Raw genomic sequence first — 16215 nt, 5'->3', positions numbered from 1 at the left:
ACAGGCCTGGGAGTAGAACCCAAGTGTCCTCATGTCAGAGCCATCAGCAGGGTCTGAAGGCAGGTTTGGGGGAACAGGATTTTTTTTGGGGGGGGAAGCAGTCTCATTGCTGCAGGGCGGTGAAATCTGTCCCCTGGATGTGTTACATAGGCAGCAAATGAACTTGCTGCAAAACTCCTATGTCTCCACTGGAGAGGGACAGATCTTGGAAGAGGGGCATGCTGCCTGGAGTGTGGAGTTAGCTGTAGGCAGCACACAGGAAATCTTTCACCAAGACAAGGCTCAGGCCAGCAGGATCAGCTAGGCTGGCCTCCCGCACTCCGCAGGCCAGATTTCATCTTACAATTCCCACATCAAGCCCAAGAACTTGCACTTGGATTGAAGTGTCTTTCAGTGGGACTGTAGCGATGGAGAATTTACTACATCCCAACAATCTGTTACCCCCTGTTAATTGCTCAAGGGCTGCGAGTTCTCCATCACCTGAATCTAAGTTACTGGGTGTCTTGTGTTGCTCCCCAAGACCCTGTGTAGCTCCTGCATCCCTCCCACAGATGTGATCTAATGCTCTAAGGCAGTGGTTCCCCCCCCCCCCCCCACACACACACACTATTTTGAAAAACCCTCATCCCACCCCCCACAGCAAAACTTGCAAGCAAAAAAACCCAAAGGAAAAAACAGGGCAGCAAAACTTGATGGGAGGGGAGGCTGGGTTGCCTCACGCCCCCCCTGGAATTTCTTCATGCCCCCCAGTTTGGGAACCCATGCTCTAAGGGGAAGGAAGAATTAAATTTGCTAGGTTTGTACAGCAGCTAGCACACCAGGGCCCCCAGCTAATCTCCCAAGCACTAGGGTGCTACACTAAGGTAACAAGCTATAATATGACCAAGTGCCAGAAAACTCAGTTGGCCATCTAAGGGATTAACAAGCCAGCCCAGATTCCCAGCAGGGATCACGTCGTGTCCAGTGCACAGTGGTCCCTGGCTTTTAGGCCTACGATAACACACGCCACAGTTCACGAGTCGGCAGGACGCACCGTAGGGCGCTCCCAGGACCGTGAGGAACATCAGGGCAGAAACCAGGAGGTAGAGGAGGGAGAGCCACCATCCAAACAGCAGCAGGTAGAGGATGTTCCCGCAGGTGACGGTGGAACCTGGGAAAGAGAAGACACAAGGACGCAAGGAGTTCCCTGTGGGGAAGCGACGAGAGGCAAGTTGAGGATTGGTCCGGCTGCTTTGGGAATCATCACATCTACTTCACAAGGACAAAATTCTGCACCAGGAGTAGGGATGCACGAGCGCGTTTAGCAACGTGACTGAGTAACCACTAAAGTCAGTGGTTACCCGCACGGCGGGCTCGGCTGTAAAGTTTAAACAAGTTTTATACTGCAGAGCCCGCAGCGAAACCTCCCTGGGAGTGGGGTCGGCAGCACCTGGTCCCCCCCCCCCGGAAGAAGCATCGACACTGCAGCAAAGTTGCCCCCTAGAGAGAGTGAGGCTGGCTAGGACGGCTGCCGGCCCCGCTCCAAAGGGAGGCGGCGTCTCTGTGGGCGAGAGCTAGCATGTAACCTGCAGGGGGGTGGGGGATCACGTCCAGGTCTGCCACGGACAGGGGCTGCAGCAGCCCTCTGCCTGGGGAGCTGCTCCAGCCCCTCTAGGTTAACCAGAACCGGTAACCTCACCTGGTAAGGATGCAGCTTGCTGGTTAACCTTCCACATCCTGAGTAAGGAGCTGAATTAGTAGCCCCAGCAACAGCCCTGCTTACCCATTAAATAGCATCGAATTCTAGCACACTCGAACTGGAAGGGACCTCAAGAGGTGATCGAGTCCAGTCCCCTCCCCCATGGCACAACCCAGCACCGGCTAGACCATCCCTGACAGGTGTCTGTCTAACCTGCTCTTCAATATCTCCAGAGATGGGGATTCTACAACCTCCCTGGGCAATTTACTACAGTGTTCAATCACAGTGGAACAGTTAAGAAGTTTTTCTTAATGTCCAACCTAAACCTCCCTTGCTGCAGTTTAAACCCATTGCTTCTTGTCCGGTCATCAGAGGCCAAGGAGAACAATTCTCCCCCCCCCCCCTTGTAATGCTCTTTTAGGTACTTGAAAACCACTATCATGTCCCCTCTGTCTTCTCTTTCCTAAAGAAGCCCAGTTTTCAGTCTTCCCTCATAGGTCATGTTTTCTAGAAATCATTCTTGTTGCTCTTCTCTGGACCTTCTCCAAATGTGTCTTGCAATGTGGTGCCCAGAACTGAACAATACTCCAGTTGAGGCCTAATCAGTGCAGAGTAGAGCAGAAGAACGACATCTCGGGTCTTGCTCACAACACTCCTGTTAATACCTCCCAGAATCACGTTTGCTTTTTTTGCAACAGCATCACACTGTTGACTCATTTAGCTTGTGGTCCACTATGACCCTTAGATCCCTTTCTGCAGGACTCCCCCCAGACAGTCGCTTCCCAATTCTGTATGTGTGAAACTGTTTGTTCCTTCCCAAGTGGAGCACTTTGCATTTGTCCTTAAGCTTCATCCTGTTTACCTCAGACCGTTTATCTAGTTTGTCCAGATCATTTTGAAGTATGACCCTACCCTCCAAAGCACTTGCAAACCCTCCCAGCTTGGTATCACCTGCAAAGTTAATAAGCATCCCCTCTGTGCCAATATCTAACTTGTTGATGAAGATATTGAACAGAGCTGGTCCCAAAGACAGGCAATATGTAGAGATAGGGCTGGGAATCCATACCTCAAGAGCCCTGCTAGGTGTGGGGACGTGGCTAAGCCCCTCTGCAGAACGCAAGCACTCTTCAGTGGGTTTCTAGCCCATGTATCTGCAACGCCAACAGCTGGCAACTGGGACGTGAGGCAGTGCAGTCTTCCTGAGGCTGCAGACAGACTGCTCCAGTGCCTTTGCTGCTGCTCAGCTTTCCCCCAAGCTGCCTGGAATCAGGTCAGTCTGCTGCTATTCCAGAGCCCTTAAAGCCACCGTCGAGTTGATTTCGAGGTGGGAGGGAATAAGGAGGATTTTTGTGCCCCAAGGTGGAGAGAGGAGATAGAGCAGCTAAGATAAGAAAAGCGTCTCCAGCAATAGCACACAAGACAGGCCAGACTGAATCAGACCCAAGGGCCATCTAGCCAGATATCCTGTCTTGCTACAGTGGCCAATGCCAGGTGCTTCTGTTCCTTCCCTCAGGACAGGCAATAGCGATCCATCCCGTTGTCCACAACCAGGCGGTAGCCCACACACTAGGGACATTCAGAGCACAAGGCTCCATCTCCTGGCTGCGCGTGCCACAGGTTGAAAGCAGGCAGGCCTTGTATTTCCCACGCCCAGTAGCCACGGGCAACGAGGGGAGGAAACCCTTGTTAGGAGGCAGCAACAGCACCCCTTCTTCCCCTCGGTCATTGGAAACTTATGGGGGAGAGAACAGACGCATGGCAGGGACCTGAAGTTCTGCATATTGTGGCTGCCTGCTTACCATTGGTGTATTTCTTTGGCTAAGGAGCTTAGGCCCAGCTAGGAAGCACCGATTAGTTCTTCTGAGCCCCAAGGTACATCATGGGCAGCAGCCCCAACCCTCCTCCCCCAAAACCCCTGCTACTGTATTCAGCCCTGGCCCAAAGGGCTCTCCCACGGGAGAAGAGAAGTGGCCATCAGCCATCTCAGCAGAGAGGACCAGTACAGAATGGGCAAAGTAGCACCAGTGCTGCCAATTCTAGTTCATTAGAAGGAAAAAAAAAAAAAAAAAAAAAAAAAGAGAGAGAGAGACCAGGTTCACAGTTTGACTTCAGAAATGGGAACCACACAGGAGTGACGTAACAAGGACAGTCACAAGCTACAGGGATGCTGGTTTTATAGGCTACCATGAGAGAGGCTCAAATTAAGAGTATACCCCACATTTAAAAAACACCCCCCACAAAACAAACAGCAAGAGCCAAAACGCCACCACGGCTAAACAGACTTAAGTAGTTAGAGGGAAAAGGCAGCCCTTTACAAACTGGAAATCAAATCCTACAGAGGAAAACAGGAAGTCAGTACTCTGGCAAGCCAAGTATAATTCGGCAAGCAAAAAAAAAAATTTTGAAGAGCAACAGGAAAAAAAGTTTTACGACATTAGAAGCGGGAAGCCTGCCAGACAGTCAGTGAGGCCCACTGGACCATCCAGGTGCTGAAGGAACACTCAGACAAGGCCCAATGCGGAGAAGCTAAATGGATTCTTTGCATCCATCTTCACTTCCTAGGATGCGAAGGAGATGCCCACCCCGAGCCATTCTTTTTAGGGGGGGGGGGGGGGACACATTTGACACTTCAATCCATTCGGAATTTTGGAACCAAATGGTCAATTAAACAGTAATAAGAACATAAGAACGGCCGTACTGGGTCAGACCAAAGGTCCATCTAGCCCAGTAGCCTGTCTGCCGACAGTGGCCAGCACCAGGTGCCCCAGAGAGGGTGGACCAAAGACAAAGATCAAGCGACTTGTCTCCTGCCATCCCTCTCCAGCCTCCGACAAACAGAGGCCAAGGACACCATTTTATCCCCTGGCTAATAGCCTTTTATGGACCTAACCTCCATGAAATTATCTACCTTCTCTTTAAACTCTGTTATAGTCCTAGCCTTCACAGCCTCCCCTGGCAAGGAGTTCCACAGGTTGACTACATGCTGTGTCAAGAAGAACATCCTTTTATTAGTTTTAAGCCTGCTCCCCATTAATTTCATTTGGTGACCTCTAGTTCTTCTATTTAGGGAACTAATAAATAACTTTTCTTTATCGGCCCTCTCCACACCACTCATGATTTTATAGACCTCTATCATATCCCCCCTCAGTCTCCTCTTTTCTAAACTGAAAAGTCCCAGTCGCTTTAACCTCTCCTCATATGGGACCCGTTCCAAACCCCTCATCATTTTAGTTGCCCTTTTCTGAACCCCTTCCAAGGCCAAAATATTTTTTTTGAGGTGAGGAGACCACATCTGTACACAGTATTCAAGATGTGGGCGTACCATAGTTTTATACAGGGGCAGTAAGATATTCTGCGTCTTATTTTCTATCCCTTTCTTAATAATTCCTAGCATCCTATTTGCCTTTTTGACCGCCGCTGCACACTGCGTGGAAGTTTCCAGAGAACTGTCCACGATAACTCCAAGATCCCTTTCCTGATTTGTCGTAGCCAAATTAGCCCCCATCATACTGTACATATAGTTGGGGTTAATTTTTCCTGATGTGCATTACTTTACACTTATCCACATGAAATTTCGTTTGCCATTTATAATAAGGCACCAGGACCAGATGGTATTTTGCCCAAGAGTTTCTGAAGGAGCCTCCAGGATGAATTTGCAGATTTCCAGGTGACTAGAGGTCAGCTCATGTCAGCCCTATTTTTGAGGGGCTCCAGAGGTGATCCAAACATTACAGGTCAGTAGCCTTAACGCCACTACCAGACAAACTGGTTGAACCTGCTGTAAAGGACAGAATTCAGACATGCAAATGAAAAGGATTAGGTGTGGGAGAGCCAACAGCTTTTGTAAAAGGAAATCCTGCCTCTATGTATTCAAATTCCTCGAGTGGGGTGTCAACAAGCAGATGGACAAGGGTGAGCCAATGGATCTAGTGTACTTGGTCTTTCAGAAAGCCTTTGATTATTCCCCCCCCCCCCCCCCCCCCCAAAGGTTCTTAAGCAAAAAAAGCAGGCATGGGATAAGAGGGAAAGTCCTCTCCTGGCTCAGTAACTAGTTGAGAGACAGAGGAAAACAAAGGGTAGAAATAAATGGCCAGCATCCAGAACAGAGACTGGTAAATGGCAGCGTTCACAGGGATCAGGACTGTTCATTCATAGATTATCTGGAAAGAGGGTAAACAGTGAGTTAGCAAAATTTTCAGAGCAGAACTCTAAGTAGTTTGTAAGTCCAAGCCGGACTCTGAAGAGCTTTGAAGGGATCTCAAAACCACTGACTGGGCAACACAATGGCAGATAAACTCAATACTGATAAAATTCAACATGGTGCTATGGAAAGCTTCATCCCAGCTACACATAGGAAGGGGGGGTCTAAATGAGCTGTTACCTCTTCAGACAGATCTTACAATCACTGTAGATAGTTCTCTGAAAACATCCATTCAATGTGCAGCAGCCGTCAAAACAGCTAACAATGGTAGTAACTGATAGGACAGGGATAGAACAAATGCTATTATGTAAAGCCATTGTTAGCTCATATCCTGAATAAACTATAAAATACTATAAAATCATGAGTGGTGTGGAGAGGGCTGATAAAGAAAAGTTATTTATTAGTTCCCTAAATAGAAGAACTAGAGGACACCAATGAAATCAATGGGTAGCAGGTTTAAAACTAATAAAAGGAAGTTCTTCTTCACACAGCGTGTAGTCAACCTGTGGAACTCCTTGCCAGAGGAGGCTGTGAAGGCTAGGACTATAATAGAGTTTAAAGAGAAGCTAGATAATTTCATGGAGGTTAGGTCCATAAAAGGCTATTAGCCAGGGGATAAAATGGTGTCCTTGGCCTCTGTTTGTCAGAGGCTGGAGAAGGATGGCAGGAGACAAATCGCTTGATCTTTGTCTTTGGTCCACCCTCTCTGGGGCACCAAGTGCTGGCCACTGTCGGCAGACAGGATACTGGGCTAGAAGGACCTTTGGTCTCACCCAGTACGGTTGTTCTTATGCCATGCAGTTCTGACCACCCCCGTTTAAAAAAAGCTATTAGAAATGGGAAAGGTACAGAGAAGGGGGGAAGAAAAGTGATTTCAGGAACAGCTGCCATAAGAGATTTGAAAGACTTTTTAAGCTTGGAAGAGAATTAAGAGGAGACATGATTGTATAGATCTCAACCGCAGATATTAAGAATAAGAGTATTATTTACTCCTTTGCGCAGCAAGAACCAGAGGCCACCCAATGAAGTTAGGCAGCAGCTTTAGAAGCAAAAGGAAGTATTTTTCCATATAATGTAGTTAAACTGTGGAACTCCCTGCTAGGGGATGTGGTGAAGTATAACTGCATTTAAAAAAAATTAGGTGAGTTCATGGGTCTATCAATGATTTTTAGTAAGCTGGGGTAGAGACAGTCCCATGCTCTGAGTGTCCCTAAGCCTCAGACTGCCAGATACGGGACTGGACAACAGGGGATGGATCACTCGATCATTTGCCCCATTCTGTTTATTCCCTTTGAAGCACCTGGCATTGACCACTGTCAGAAGACAGGAGACTGGGCTAGATGGATCACAGCTCTGACCCAGCGCGGCCATTCTTATGTTCCTAAGCAGTGGGAACTTGGGGCGCAGACGTCAGCCGTGGATGCAACACACACGCACACAGGGCCCTGTTGGCTGGGGTGAGACATTCTTACTCTGTTCCTGAGCCATGGGATCCATATGCCCCAGGATCGGACCTGCAAGCTCACTTTGGATGCTGACAGCTAAGGCCCTAGCTCCCAGCCCTTAAGAGAATGCACCAAGCCCAAGTGGCAGCATGCTCTGTTTCTAAGAGGAGGACAAGCATCCCCCGAAGGTTACACTGCCCACTCCGGAAAGCAGCCACATAAGCAGTGGGGATGCAGCACACTAGACACTGCACTTGAGAGCTCTGCAGGATTGCTGCAAACAAAGGGTCCGTACAACACAGAAGGACGTGTAGGCAGGAAATCATAGAACTGGAAGAGACCTCAGAAGGTCGTCAAGTCCAGCCCCCTGCTCTAGGCAAGACCAATCCCAACTAAATCAACCCAGCCGGGGCTTTGTCAAGCCGAGACTTAAACACCTCTAGGGATGGAGACTCCACTACTTCCCTAGGTAACCCATTCCAGTGCTTCACCACCCTCCTTGTGAAATAGTTTTTCCTAATCTCCAACCTGGACCTCTCCCACCACAACTTGAGCCCATTGCTCCTTGTTCTGCCATGTGTCACTACTGAGAACAGCCTCTCTCCATCCTCTTTGGAACCTCCCTTCAGGAAGCTGAAGGCTGCTATCAAATCCCCCCTCACTCTTCTCTTCTGCAGACTAAACAGACCCAAGTCCCTCAGCCTCTCCTCATAGGTCATATGCTCCAGCCCCCTCATCATTTTGGTTGCCCTCCACTGGACCCTCTCCAATGCGTCCCCATCCTTTTTGTAGTGGGGGCCCCAGAACTGGACACAATACTCCAGATGTGGCCTCACCAACGCCGAATAAAGGGGAATAATGACATCTCTGGATCTGCTGGCAATGCTCCTCTTAATGCAACCTAATATGCCATTAGCCTTCTTGGCTACAAGGGCACACTGACTCATATCCAGCTTCTCATCCACTGTAACCCAGGTCCCTTTCTGCAGAACTACTACTTAACTGGTTGGTCCCTAGTTAAATCTCAACGTGCTTAGTACAGTCTGCTGCTGCCTGTAGGTACTTGGAGGTGCCATTTCCTTTGGGGGCCCAGGAAACACCCTTTCATAGAGAGACAGGGAGAGCAGTGGCTGCCACCATCACCCTGCTGCTGCTCCCACGGGCAGGCCTGGCGTGTATCGTATTACAAACTCCGGCAGTACAGTCACCCGGCCTCCTGCTCAGGGCAGACAAGTGCTCCCCTGGGCAGAAGATGGTCTTAAGGAGGGTGTGACTGGAGGCCTGGAGTTGGACACACACACACCACCCGAGGGCCAAGTCAGTTTATAGGAGTTTGTTACCATCACCTGCCAGACATGCTAACACGTTAGGGTCGATGGATTCCAGGCACCCTCTGCTGGCCTTGCAGATAAATGATCCCAACAGAACTCTCAGGACCGCTAGCGCAGTGTTTCTCAACCAGTGGTACAAGCACCTTCAGGGTACTTGAAATCTGGGGGGGTACGTCAACAACTGGAATTTGGAGAAAACTGAATTTGTTTTAAGTTTTACATCATTTGATTTTTTTTGTACTTTTTACACCCAAAAATTTCATCACCTGCCCAGCTACGATTAAGTTGTTTAAACCAATGTGTTGCAATGGTAGAAAAAGACAGTGTCTGAAAACTGTAGGGACTGGGGGTACTTAGAGATTTCTTTTTTTAAAGGGGTACTTCTAAAAAAGGTTGAGAAACACTGCTAACCGGCTGGGGGAGGGATTTAAAGATACTCTATTACAAGGGGGAGTTTAAATCAAGTCTTAACTAGGTTGGCCAGTAGGAGCGGGGCATCGTTCCCTACCTACGGGACTTTTCACGACGTTCAGGTCCGAGTAGAGCTCTTTCACGATTTCCGACCGGTCTTCCCACGGCCTGGCTGTCACATGGCTCTTCCATTTCTTAAAGCCAAACTGCGAAGGAAGGAGACAAGGGAGTCAGACCCCAGATGACTGCACCTGTCTAATAAGCCTTTCCCAAGAGCAGGTCTCACTCCCGTCTGCTAGCCAGAGGGGCTGCCGGGTGTCTCAGGTCAGCTACCACAAGGAATTTCAGAAGATGCTCTTCAGTGGGGGGAGGGGGGGCCAGGTTACCCTCCTCCCACCAGCCCCACCTAAGCTGAGCGCTTGGGCGGCTGCCCAGGAGAGATTCCAGTGCCACCCAGCTGACTGGCAGAGTGCTAAGTCGGCAACCTGTGTGTCTACTGGTGGTGCACATCCACACATACCTCAGTGCACAGAACAAATGTTATCCTGCACATGGATTGGAAAAAAATGGAGGGAACATTGCTGATCAACCCGTCCTCCACCCGAGTTCAGTCCAGACTGGTCAGATATGTAGTTGCATGACAATGACGCTAGTCATTACACTGCAGCCATCTCAAACGTGCAGTGGGCAGACAGAGGGGGCAGGAGACAGGGGCTGCCCCATGATATTAGGCAAGCGGCTGCTAATTCACAAGAGGCCTCTGTTTTCTAGGATGGGATCGTACAGGAGCAAGCAGTGAGGCTGAAGGCGGAGCTGGCGTGGCTCAGCCGGACCATAGAGCAGGAGTGCCAGGCTGACTCCAGAGATCAAGAGACACTGTTGGTCTGGGATGAGCAGACAACAGCCTCCAGCACAGCCGTGACAACGCCCCTTCACCCACCTGACAGCACCCCAGAAACCTCAGTCGGCTTCTTTACTGCCCTGCCCAGACGAGAACGGCAGTGAAAGATCCTGAGTGTGAGTCTCACAACACTGACCACAGCGAATCCAGGGTCCAGCTACTCCTCACTAACAAGGACGGGGTGTGTGCAAGGACAAGCCTGAGGCATCGTCTCTCAGAGCCTGGGTCAACTGACTCGGACTGGTGGGACTACCAGCAGCACAGACCTTCCAGGCAAGGGGAGGGTCTCAAGTTTCAAGTCAACAGAGCTGGCTCAGACTGTGCAGTGTAATGGTACCTACAGGCATTTAGTCTTCCTGGGACAAGGGAGAATTCCCTGGGGGAGCGTCAGAAGGATTTTCCCCAGCTGAACATTTGAGCCAAGGAGTCCCAGTTGGAATGGACCAAGTTACTCATAGTGCTTTGGTAAGTGAAGTCAGCACGAGATTTAGAATGGGGGGGGGGGGGGGGGGGAGAAGAGGAGAGAGTTTCCCAGTTGCCCATAGCACAGTAGGACGGCCTAATGGTAAGAGCACAAGCCTCGGATGGGAGGTCGGGATTGAATTTTCTTCACCACAGACTCTGCACGGCCCTGCCTCTGTACCTCCGTTCTCATCTGAAAGACGCAGACAAGAGCCCAGCTCTTTACCTCACGGGGGGGCTGTGAGGATAAGCTATGTAGTCAGGTGCTCTGGTAAGGGGGCCAGAGACGACCCAGGTCATGAGGGGGCCAGAGAAGACCAAGGAGGCCAGGTCATGAGGGGGCTGACCCCCAGGTGCTGGTATTAGACACCGGTTACACGCACTTCCCACGTCTAAGCTTCATGCATCCCCAACCCTTGCCTAAAAGTTTGCCTTCCCGCTGTTACTTCCACACCCACAGACAGCAGGGTACAAGCCCTCGATCCCTCAGCTAAAACGGGGAAGGAAGGCAGCTATGAGCCCTCCGATCACTAGTCGTTTCGGCTCCCCCATAACTGCAGGTCCTGGCCTTTCATTCGGATCCTAAAAACCGGATGGAAGTCGAATACTGTGTTGCTTACAGCCACCTAAGCGCAGCCCCCCCCCCCCCCCAGAAGGGGAGTAATGGACGGCGTAAGGCCAAGTCAACATGACCAGTTTTCACCAGTGTCACCGTCATGCAAGTTTAAGAAAAATCCTTCCCCTTCACTCCTGCTGACACAGCACTGTCCACACCAGGAGAGTTTCTCCCATTGCCGGAGCTACTGGCTCTTGGGGTGGGGAGGTACCTAGGCCAACGTGAGAGGGAGGGTCTTCCCTGATGTGCCACAGCCGCATTGGTGTGGCATTAAGCGTGGGCCTGCCTGACTTATTTGGGCTTTACAAGCCAAGCTTCTGGATGACGCGAGAGAACGGCGAGAGGCTACAGTGTCTCAGAAGCCAGCTTGTGTGTCAGGCTTTGGCACCGCCAGCATGAGAAGAGAGCGGTGTTACCTGTCTGAGGCAGGCTGCCCATCCCGCTGCCTGTCCGTTACCACCACCCCAGCTGGCTCTGGTGACTGGTTGCTATGCAGCAGAGTGTTCACTCCCTGCTTTCCCATGAAAAGCCTTTTCATCATTCCCAGCGACCTCTCAGCTCCAATTAGCCTGCTGAGTGCGGAGGCAGCAACCGCAGCCCCGGATCAGGCAGGGATCAGCAGTCAGCGACTCAGCGGAGGTGCTCCAGATTTATGCTCAACCGAAGTGAATTTCCGATTCACGAGGGAAGGGGGTGAGAGAAATGACAATTTTACGGAACACACAAAGGTTGGGTTTTCAAGCACCCAACGTGCCCGTTCTGCAATTTAACGCAAGTCAGAAGGGGCGGTCATGAGATCACCCCTTTCCAGCGGAAGGGCGATGCATCTGCACAATCTGTCATTCATCGGGATGTGGGGGATGGGTGGGCGGGACACCAACAGTCCTTTTGCCACAGGTAGGGCATCTACCCTTCCACTGTATTCTATACAGGTTCCTGCAAGTCCGACACCCCATGCCGCTTCCAGCAGCACATGGAACATGCTTAGTGTCCCACTGTCTGGTCTCCCTCCCAAGGGGAGAATCATGTGAGCAGGGTTGGGAGAGCAGAGCCATTCCCTGACTCATATACAGGGCGTCTGTATTTTATTAGAGAAAGGGAGGCCTCTCTGCACCCGGGAAGGCACCGCACCATAGCTTCTGAGCCCGGAAGGAAGTGAATCGCTCGAATTTACACCTAAATGTCTTCCAATAGCCCAGTAGGCAGTGGAAGTGTTGGTCATGCTGCTAGACAATATTGACTTCTTGTGGTCTGGCAAGTTCTCTGGTTTGGCACCGGGCAGGCCCTGAGGGTGCTGGACTAGAGAGGTTTAACCTGTAATAAGGTAAGGGGAAGTTTCTAAGACCGATAGGATTATCAGCAAATGGTTTTTAAATCAAACCAAGAGACTCAGTCTTAAAATGAGCCAACGTGATCCTTACTTGGCCTGCTGACGGGAACACCAGTAGACGAGCAAAACTGGTGGACGACAAGAAGGAGCGGAGGAAAGGGGGTTGTGACTCATCTGGATTAAGAATGGAAATCAGGGTGAACGGTCACAGATTGACAATGAAGGATTCCAGCTAACACTCAGTGACTTCGCATGTCACACCCACCCACCCACCCACCCCTTTTTTCTTTGGATTTGATACAAGAATCTACTGGTGTTTGCCGGAATTGTTCTCACTGTGGGAAATCGCCAGATGGGAAACTAAGGCACAGAGGTTAAGTGACTTGCCCAATGGCACAAGAAAACCTGTAGCAGAGCAGGGAATTGCTACCAAGGGTCAAGTCCTAGGCTAGTGCTCTAACCACTGGGACATGCTTCCTCTCAGACAGCAGAGTGAGATCACTGGTATCATCAGTGCTAGGCCCCAGTAGGAGGGGAGCCCTGGTTCTGCGGGGAATCCAAACCACCACACCAGGAGAAGGAAACAGCCCAGCAGAGAAGGACTTTCTGAAGCCACCCCTGCTTGCGAGCAGAGAGGCTGCAGCATTTGGTGAGACTCTGGCCTGATCCCCCCGCCCCACCCCCCCACATGCACAACTCGAGAGAGAAGGCGGAGACGGACCAAACCTTGTAGTTGTTGGAGAGCTTGTTGGCTTCCACCTCGTTCTCCGCCGTGATGGTGGTTTTCACCAGGCAGCCGTCGCACATCTGCACCTCGTCAGAGAGGTGCGGGCAGCAGGGAGGCGTGGAGATCACTGTGCAAGAGATCAGCGAGGGTAAGCCCAAGAGGAGACGCGCTGCAGCTCCAGCCGGAGCCCACGAGAGCCGCTGGCTCGAGATCCTGTCCGGAGCTCAGAGGGGATCCAACTCACAAGTCTCCGCACAGCAGCAGGAGAGTCCAAAAAGTCATCCCACCAAGCAGGGCGTCTCCCACTTACATTTACCACTGAATCAGGCAGCAGGAGCAATGCCGCGTGACGAGCCTACTCCGGCTACCCACCGCTGACCTCCCAAGCCAGTGACTCCAAGCTACAGCCCAAGGGTCACACAACCCAGAGCGCCTGCGGGAGGTTACGTGGCGGGCAGGCCGCTCCCAAGGAGCTGACCGGCTCCAGCAGCTAAATTGGGTCAGAGATGCTAATAGCGCCTTTCTTCAGGCCGCAAGGCCAGAAAGGACCCTCCTGATCTCGGCTCCCCTGCGCAGCGCAGGGCACAGAACCTCACTCACCCAGATGCAAGAATTTCTGTGTGGGGAGGGTGTGCTTTTTTGGGAAATGTGGACTGCAAGGGTGCAAATATACCCCCCCTCCCCCGCCAAGGAAGCATGCTCCGGCTGGCTGAGGGAAAGCTGGGGCTGATTCCCCCTTCAAGCAAAGCCAAATCCCACCCCAAACCTCGCTCTTGGAGGGGAGGGAGAGAAAGAGAAGGAGACTCAGCCCCAGTCTTCCCCTGGCCGGCTGGCGCATGGGGGAGGGAGGCTTGGGCAGCGCGCTGCTCCTGCCTTCCCCTAACTGGCTGGAGCATGCTTACTTGGGGGTGTGGGGACAGCGTTCGTACCCGTCGCACTCCCCCTGAATACAGGCAGGCTTGCACCCTCTCCTGCAGCAGGCCTGTAATTGTGAGATTTCATGTGCCAGTTCCTGGAGTATTCGGGGGGGGGGGGGAGATTATCCAGGCACCCCAATTCAGTCCCATAGAGAACTTTCCCTGCCAACATTTTCTGGTGACTTGCTAGAGTTGCAACAGGGTCTTGTACCACTGCAACTGGAGGAGAGGGGAGCCCCCAACCACGCTCGCTCTCATTGGACAGGTGGTTCCCCCCCATGTTTGAGGCCCCCCCCCCCCATGGCTTGCTGTTCAACACAGCCAGGGCCCCAAAAGTCACAAGTGCTCTGGTGAACATGTAATGAATTATTCACAGCCGGTCCTTCCCCGCCAGCCTCGGGCGCTCAAAGCCCAGCCCCTCTCCGCAGCTTGACCAGGGAGAAGGAAACGTACTGGACCAAGCAGATGTGAGGAAAAACAAAGAGCTGATTATGCATTTGTCAGTTTCAATACACCCTACAGGGGGCATTAGCCAGACAGAACTGTGTGTGTGTGGGAGGGGCGGGGGGTTACACCCACAGCGTATCACCCTCTAGCGGTACACACGCAACGCCGACCTCTTCCCCACGCGGCCAGTATTCCCACTGAGAGGCCACAGGGATAGAGAAAGGGGAAAAGCAGCCTTTAACAGAGGATTGTGAGGTTGTTTAACCCTTTCATTGCTGCTCCCCCGGTTGTTCACTGAAGTCAAGGAACCGTCACCGTGTTCGACTGACAGCACCCACAAGCAACACCAGGGCCAGAGCTCGATGCCTCCTGCATCGCTCCTCTGCTCTGGCCCGGCCTCTCCCGTGCGCTCGTCAGTCACTATTTAAGCGGTGGTTTTTGCAGCCAAATATCAGCCTCCCTCCCCGGTAGGTGCTCGGCTAGCCTGCCTGCAGCGGAACAGGTTACATCTTCCATTTTAAGACCTTTGACAGAAAGCCTAGTGTGCTTGCTATAAAGAATGATAGAATCATAGAACCATAGAGCTGGAAGAGACCTCAGAAGGTCGTCAAGTCCAGCTCCCTGCCCAAGGCAGGACCAATCCCACTAAATCAACCCGGCCAGGGCTTTGTCAAGCTGAGACTTAAACACCTCTAGGGATGGAAACTCCACTACTTCCCTAGGGAACCCATTCCAGTGCTTCACCACTCTCCTAGTGAAATAGTTTTTCCTAATGTCCAACCTGGACCTCTCCCACTGCAACTTGAGACCATTGCTCCTTGTTCTGCCACCAGTCACTACTGAGAACAGCCTCTCTCCAGCCTCTTTGGAACCTCCCTTCAGGAAGTTGAAGGCTGCTATCAAATCCCCCCTCACTCTTCGCTTCTGCAGACTAAACAGACCCAACTCCCTCAGCCTCTCCTCATAGGTCATATGCGCCAGACCCCTCATCATTTTGGTTGCCCTCAGCTGGACCCTCTCCAATGCGTCCTCATCCTTCCTGTAACTCGAGGCCCAGAACTGGACACAATACACTCGAAGTGTCCGCAACTCAGATCCTGTAGTTACATGGCGACTGCGCTGTTTGTAAGGTGTGGATCGCTGTTCGTAACTCAGCTCTGCATTTACGACCGCTTTGGTCGTAAGTGCGGATGGTTGTGAGTGGAGCTGGTTGTAACTCGGGGAGCGGCTGTACTCCAGATGTGGCCTCACTAGAGCCGAGTAAAGAGGAATAATCACATCTCTGGATCTGCTGGCAATGCTCCTCTTAATGCAACTTAATATGCCATCCACTGTAACCCCCAGGTCCTTTTCTGCAGAACTGCTACTTAGCCAGTTGGTCCCCAGCCTGTAACAATGCTTGGGATCCTTCCATCTCAAGTGCAGGACTCTGTACTTGTCCTTGTTGAACCTCATCAGATTTCTCGTGGCCCAATCCTCCAATCTGTCCAGGTCACTCTGGACTCTATCCCTGCCCTCCAGTGTATCTACCTCTCCCCCTAGCTTAGTGTCATCCACAAACTTGCTGAGGGTGCAATCCATCCCCTCGTCCAGGTCATTAAGAAAGATATTGAACAAAACCGGTCCCAGAACCGAACCTTGGGGCACTCCACTAGAAACAGACCACCATCCTGACATCGAGCCGTTGATCACTACCCGCTGGGCTCCGCATCACCGTCCCAATAGACCCCATCTTCCATAGTAGAGTTT

The 16215-nt window shown here is 51.5% G+C and overlaps 1 protein-coding gene across 2 annotated transcripts in view; it reads right to left on the bottom strand.

Annotated features, from left to right (window-relative positions):
- LOC102448560 (uncharacterized) overlaps positions 1-16215 on the bottom strand; it is a 35805-nt gene that overhangs the window by 14153 nt on the left and 5437 nt on the right. Inside the window, exons 3-5 of one of the 2 annotated variants that reach the window (XM_075925316.1) lie at positions 13102-13229; positions 9164-9272; positions 1034-1186 (exon numbers count right to left, since the gene is read on the bottom strand). In XM_075925316.1, coding sequence (XP_075781431.1) covers positions 1034-1186; positions 9164-9272; positions 13102-13229 — 390 coding nt within the window. The remainder of the gene's footprint in view (positions 1-1033; positions 1187-9163; positions 9273-13101; positions 13230-16215) is intronic. The other variant, XM_075925321.1, reaches the window with a different exon arrangement.

Source organism: Pelodiscus sinensis, chromosome 1 (assembly GCF_049634645.1).
Source record: "Pelodiscus sinensis isolate JC-2024 chromosome 1, ASM4963464v1, whole genome shotgun sequence".
Lineage (NCBI taxonomy): Eukaryota > Metazoa > Chordata > Testudines > Trionychidae > Pelodiscus > Pelodiscus sinensis.
This window is presented reverse-complemented; position numbering and strand designations above follow the sequence as displayed.